This window comes from Kryptolebias marmoratus, linkage group LG16 (genome assembly GCF_001649575.2).
Source record: "Kryptolebias marmoratus isolate JLee-2015 linkage group LG16, ASM164957v2, whole genome shotgun sequence".
Taxonomy (NCBI): domain Eukaryota; kingdom Metazoa; phylum Chordata; class Actinopteri; order Cyprinodontiformes; family Rivulidae; genus Kryptolebias; species Kryptolebias marmoratus.
The window spans coordinates 28,720,007-28,726,958 of NC_051445.1; the positions used below are offsets into that span (position 1 = coordinate 28,720,007).

At 36.4% G+C, this 6,952-nt stretch overlaps 1 protein-coding gene across 12 annotated transcripts in view; it reads left to right on the forward strand.

Moving 5' to 3' along the window:
• adgrb1a (adhesion G protein-coupled receptor B1a) overlaps positions 1-6,952 on the forward strand; it is a 316,467-nt gene that overhangs the window by 199,531 nt on the left and 109,984 nt on the right. For all 12 annotated transcript variants that reach the window (XR_005234257.1, XM_037980552.1, XM_017436779.3 and 9 more), the window contains 2 exons: positions 1,139-1,241; positions 1,371-1,414. Coding sequence is in view for 11 of the 12 variants with exons in the window: in XM_037980552.1 (XP_037836480.1) it covers positions 1,139-1,241; positions 1,371-1,414 (147 nt within the window). In the remaining variant the exon portion in view is untranslated. The remainder of the gene's footprint in view (positions 1-1,138; positions 1,242-1,370; positions 1,415-6,952) is intronic.

A 6,952-nucleotide genomic window follows, 5' to 3' on the forward strand; every position in this document is an offset into this window, starting at 1 on the left:
AACGCCGCCACAGCTAGAGGACCGGACTGACGTTTCCTTCTGTGCAGTCCTGTTCTGTTTAGGATCCTGGTCAGAGTAGCATACTATTAATGGTTTTGACCACAGTGCAAAGCAGCATCCGTATCCGTGTAGGCCAAACATGAAGGGAAACCTGACCAATTCCTGTTAGCCACTGTACTAGCCTAGCATAATACCGCCACTTCCTGGACATAAAATTATCACGTTTTAACAAGATAATTATCACGTTTAAACAAGATACGTATCACGTTTTAACAAGATACGTATCACGTTATAACGTGATAGCATTCAATTTTTTTTTTTTTCCTGCTGATAGCAATGGGCTTCCGTAAGTTTCACAATATTTTTGGAAAATCTAAAAAAAAAAGTTATTGTAAATCATAGTTGTCATTGGGGTTGCTGATGCATAAATGCTAAGGCACCTTTGTTGCTATTCTGTTCAGTATTTTGGTCTTGTATCTTGTTGTGAGGCTCTGGGATGGATCACGCAAGTTGTGCACTGGGGCATGCAGTCTCGCAGGGATGGTGTTGTTGCTTCTGGTTGCATTGCATCCTGTGGAGGGAAAGAGATGGTGGGCAGGTCAGGTGTGTGTGTATGTGTGGGGGGGGGGGGGCATCTTTGGAGCTCTGTGGCTTAGGTGTGCATTGTGGTGGGGACTTCGTTCAAGGTTTATGTGAGTTGCAGTGGGTTAGGCTTTGCATGCCCAGGCTGGTATTTTGATGTCTTTTGCAGTCTTCTGTTGTCGGTGAACTTTTCTTGCTCAAGTGATTTTTTTAGCTTCTGGAAATTGTTTTTCTAAATTATGTTTTTGCCTAGGTTTTTTCTAATTTTGGCTTGTTTAGGTTTTAACTAACAATTCAGTTTTAGCTTGTTCAGTTAATTTCATCAAAGTCCTTGAGCAGTCAGCATTCATACTGCATTTTCACGGAAAATGCTTTTCTTTCTAGTTCAGTTCTGTTATGAGATCAGATAGATAGATAGACATCTTTGAAAATAAATGTAACATTTATTTGAGAGTAACAAGGAAATTTAAGTGTAAAATTCTGCCTGTTGTAAAGCCCTATTGTTCTAATTTAATTGTAAAATCATGTTGTTTTTTTCTGTTTTTGTCTTTTGTAGAAACAACACTGTCCTCAACTCAAAGGTTCTGTCAGTGGCCATCAAGCCCACTCCTGCCTCACTTTACAGTTCTGTTGTGGTCGAGTTTGCTCACCTGTACAACGTCAGTAATAAATTTGGTTTTGTCAAAAGTCATTTTAAATATCAGCCAACTGTAGTAATAATAATAATACTGTCTATTGTTGTTGTTGTTGTTGTGAACATATGATTTTCTTTGTCTTTCATCTCTCAGGGAACCACCAACCAGACATGTATATCCTGGGATGAGAGTGACAGGTAAACACACACATACACATACAGTACTGTGTTAGGTACTACAATTCTAGCTCCAAACAATCTTTGTCATACATTTATTTTTCTTTTGCTAGTTTTGTTTTTTTAACTATCAGTTTTGCAGAGTGTCAACGATTAAAACCACAATATATAATTTTGATTTTACTTTAACAGCAAACAAATATTTGCTATCAGAAGATATATTTGTGCAAAGGCAATGCTACCTGTGAGCCCAACCAAGAGTGGAAATGAACTTTAAAGTCACTCAGCCATGCCAGACAAGTAACTTAGAACATTTAATTTCAGTGGCCTGGCCCTCAAATCAAGTAATTTGATCAATGAAAAAAAAAAAAGGGAAACAAAAACATTTTCACAAGGTGTGTGTATTTCATACAAATCCTATTTAATCAAATTTTTAAAATGACTATAATTCATGTGACTACATGAGACCAATTGTCAGTTATAAGTTGTGATACATACATCAGTTGTTTTGATTAATTTTACATTTTTACATGAAACACCTATTGTTTTTACCAGTAGGAAAATAATTTAGTTTATTAAATCAGTTTCAAATTATTCAGGAGGAACTCTGAATGAATGACTATGACTCCAAATAATTTATTACACAACCTAAAACCATACATCTTAAGTGGATGGAGTTTTGAAAAAGGAATAACATGAAATAAAAAAAAAACCTGGAATGATGGTGAATAGTGAAACAATAACAATAACTACCTTTAACTTGATTTTAGACTAGTGTTACTATAAATAATGAAATCAAAAGCAAAACCTTAAAAGAAGACCTCCTACAAATAGTGTAAAAATAAATAACAGCATTTTTGTCAATAGCTGACGTGGCAGCAAAAATAAAACTAAATACAAAACATAACAAAATCCAAACTGTAGCACAAACGAGAGGCAAGACGAGGAGAACCAGATACCGCATGAAGCAACAACAGACCAGTCAGTAAGTGGAGGAGATGACCGGATTTAAAGACAGAGGGTAATTAGGGGAAGTGGGCACAGGTAAGTGATAACTAACTAGGAGCAGGTGGAGATGGGCGTGGCAGGTAAACAAGTGTTAACAGAGGACAAATGAAATATGAAAGAGAACACAGAGGGCACAGGGAACAAAAAAAAACAACTAACAAAACTAAAACACAAGAATAACCAAAAACAGAACAATAAACCCAAAACAAAAGAAACTCAAAGAACAACACAAGAAGAAGAACCCAAATCCTGACAATTTTAAACTAGTGGATGTGACTGTTTTCATGATATGAAATGACTGTGAAAGTGTAAGACAAGAAATATTACATCTAAAAATTTAGAGGAAGGGTAGATTTGACAAATTGTAGATTATTGGAACTGATTAACTGAGTAGAACCAATATTTGGCAAAGCAACAACTTAATCAAGTCATTAGGAAGTTAGAATACATAGGACACCATTATGTGCTTATCAGTAGAATAAAAAGAAAAATAGAGCTTTTTGTCAGTGATTAGGAATACTTTTTATAGAAAAAGTATTTATAATCAAAGGTATGTCACTAATTCTGATCACTGAAGATTTTGCCCTGATGGCCCGTGACTGGCATTTCTCCAAGGAATGCTTGGCTTTTAATTCCTAATGAAGTTCCTGCTTGTCACTGAGAAAGTTTTTCGAGACCTCATGTTTCCTCTGAAAGTTTCTTGGTTAGTCTGTTTTTACCTTATGACACATGAAACTAATGCTGCTATGACACTGATGCAACATGTGGAAAATTAAAAGTGTTGCTCAAAGCACCCCCTCTTCTGCTCCCCAACCCAAGCTTACATTTCACCATGTAGGACAGGAAGCCGCTGAGTCTTCTCAGAGAGTTGGAGCGATTAGTGAGAATGAAGGATGAAGGGAAGAAAAGATGCATATTGAACGGTTTAATTTGGCTGCTTCTGTGGGCAGATTCAAAGCACCACTCATTATCTCCATCCTCCTAAATACTCTGTTTCTTTAGGATGACAAATTAGTGTAAGCATGACCGAGTGGGAGCAGTGAGTGAGAAAAACAAAGAGGCGAACATTTTGCAGTATAGATTTGTACATTAGCATTTAGATGGGTGCGTGCACTTGTCTTACAGGAGAGCAGAACATTCATCACCTCATTTAAGGGGTTAAAAGTAGTTTGGATTCAGCTAGAAGTGTATAAAATACAAAGAAATCCTAGCATTCATTCAAAGATTGCATATCGCACGCTGCCTTTAATGCCAGAGTTTTAGACTAAGGTCATCTTATGTCAAGGAATGACTGGATTGTAGTCATTGTGGTTTTAAAATAACGTTATGCGCGATCTCATGCAATATCTCAAGAAGTCAAATTTTACCTCAATATCTGTAAAAATGACTAAGTTATACTCATTTATGAGTAGATTTTTGTTTTAGGTCAGATGGCTGTGGTGTCCATCTTGAGGTTGACTTCAAAAGTTAATCAGTTGTAGATGTAAATCCATCTAGATTACTTTTTGCAAGTTTTATTAAAATCTGTTTGGTGGTTAATGAGATATTTTGCTAACAGACAGACTTACATACACATAGACACATAGTCATGTTTTTGACTGTCAGCAGGATGCAAAAGTGAACAATAAAACATAGCAAATGTAAATTAATATCTCTTCCATCACATCTTTTCAACCTTTAGGTTCCCTTTACCCTGGAAGTCAACATTAAAAATTCAGCCACTTTCTGGTTTTTGCTCAGCTAGAGTCATCAACCTGAGTTAGCTGTCTGTGCCACATTACTGAATTATCCTTCATTATTTGAATAGAAGCTTTTATTTGATAATTCACAGCCCATTGACTGTCTAATGTTATCGACCAGAGTCACATTCCACCTTCACCTCATAAGAGACAACATGGTTGGAGAGACAGAGACAATGCAAGGACAAAGAATCCAATCCTGTTGTGTTTGGGTGTCAGATTGGGGGTTGGAGGCAGAATGTTCTGTGCAAAATTAAAATCCATCTTGGACAGCAGCTATGATTAATGAGTTAATATTTGGAAAAGAAATTGAAATGTGAAGCGCTGTCCTTGTCATGTTGATAAGAGCTGAGGCTGCTGGGCCTTCAACGTGCTCCACGCTTGAGTCTCAATCGATAACAAGAACATCAGCTGCATCTTTCAGCTCGTCTCCCAGACATCACTGCTTAGTTTACTTCTCACTTTGTCCTATCTCATGTGCTATAAATACTTGGACTAAATGTGATTTGATGTCAGTTCAGTGTTATCTTTCACAACTCTGAAACTCCTCTGATAATTTACTTTCTTGTTCAGCATGATTGCAAGGGTGTTTTTAGGACAATCATAGATCTTTATTTGAAAGCTGGAGTTGGCAGATTACGGCAAATACGGGATGGACTCAAGGGAAATGAAACAGTTAAAGGTTTGTTCGGATGTTTGTGGTATGTGTTCCTTAAACTTCTTGGTCACAAGGTGGATTCTTTTTTTTTTACTGTATGACTACATAATGGCTATGACCTTTGGTTACTATAACTTTCTTTGCAATTTTTTTTCCTCATAAATATGCATAGAGAATTCTTCAGATCCATAAAATGTGCATTTTGAAATCTACTTAAGAATATTTGCTTTATTTTTAGCTTTTAGCTACTGTTTTGCTAATTTTAGTGACTGTTTTGATAACTTTTCTAATATTTTGAGCTTTTTGTTGTGGTGCTAGTTTTACCTGTAAATTTAACTTTTAGTGACTGTTTGCTGGTTTTAGCTTTTAAGTACAAAGTTTTTATCATTTTAACTTTTAGCTACAATTTTTTTGCTTGTTTTTAGCTTTGATCTTTAAATTTTAGCCTGTGTTATGATTGTTATAACTTTAACAATTTAATTTTAGCTTTTTCAACAATTTTAAGCAATCTCATTCAACAAATAACATTCATATTACATTTTATCCAAGAAAATGCAAATTTTTCTACTTAAATATTTATGAAATACAGGTATTGGATGGCTTTTGGTACTAGATTCCTGGTCGTCTTTAAATAGAGTAAAATCATAGGGCTTGTAGTTTTGATGACGTGTTTGATTCAGACATTCTTTACANATATATATATATATATATATATATATATAAATAGACCACCTAAACTTGTGCATGCTCTAACTCGGCAACCGTGTAACATAAAGGGATTGCCCTTTGGAGCTCAAGATCACAAGGTTAAAGGTCAAGGTCACAAGAACCTCTGTGCTCTAGCTCTGAAACCTTGTACAGTAGGAAGCTGAAACTTTACAGCTGGACTCCTCATGTGTCAAGGATCAACCCTTTATGATGTTTGTCTCCACCTGATCAGCTTTTGGAGCAACTGTCATTCAGTACAAATGTGCACAACTGCAGTCCCCTTTAAAGTTTCTCCAGGAACTTTCTAGTTCTTATTATGCTGCTTTATGTTCAAATATTGTTTTTTTTTTCAAATACGTTTAGATGTAATCAGTTAAGTCATCATAAAGACAAAGCTCATGCAACACCATGATTGTGTACGAGGGCAGTAGGTGGGACGTAAAGCCCCACATCCCTAGTGTGTAGATTCTGGTTCCAAAAATACAATATGGCAACTTCTGTAAAACAGGTCTTGCTGGCATCAGTTTGAACACCAAGAGAAGGCAGGGGCACAAGGTCTATCAATACAGTATGTCTATGGTTAATAAATACTAATTTCTTATCCAAAAATTATAGGGTTCCAAGGTTACAACCTGCTGCATGTTATCATTATCTTTGATTTTGATCAAATCATAAAACATATTCTCCTTCCTCTAAAAGCCCCATTATTTTGCTACACTGTTCTTTATCCATGTGGCCTTTAACTTGGCAGAGGACATCCTTTCTTGCAGTGCTGCTGGACCAGCACCTAAATTATCCAATTAAATGGTGTAGGCGAGACTGGAAGTTGCTCTGAGGCGCACAGAAAGACTTAATCATGTTGGCGCTACAGAGAAACGACTCTGACTCCTAATAGATCTGATTTCTGTTAGAGGTGATGCGCTAAAGTCAGTACTTACTCACTTCTTGTTGCTACAACTCAGAACTAAAAATGCTTTAATGTCTGTGTTGTTATTTTTAAATATTTGTTTTCTGCTATTTTTAATTGGGTGAATGCTGAGTCAGCATACCTTTAACTATTTTTGCCATGCATGTATCACAACATTCAGTACATTCACAACATTGCAACTACAACATATGTTTTTGTAACTTCTACATAAACAGCGCTGAAAGTGGGGAAAGTGGCAGTACACTACCCCACACCCTACCCCGGGCACACACATTGCCCCCACCTCCTGCTATTTCTGAGGATCACCACATTAAAATATTAGAACACTTTCATATATATATATATATATATATATATATATATGTGGCTCTTCTCCACCCAACCAGCTAAAGTGTACTCTCAATGGCAAGGTAACAACAACAGAACAGACCCACCAAGGCTGGAGACTGAACAATACTGGAGAGGCATATGGGAAAGGGAGGCATTCCACAACAGTAATGCACAGTGGCTGATCTCCC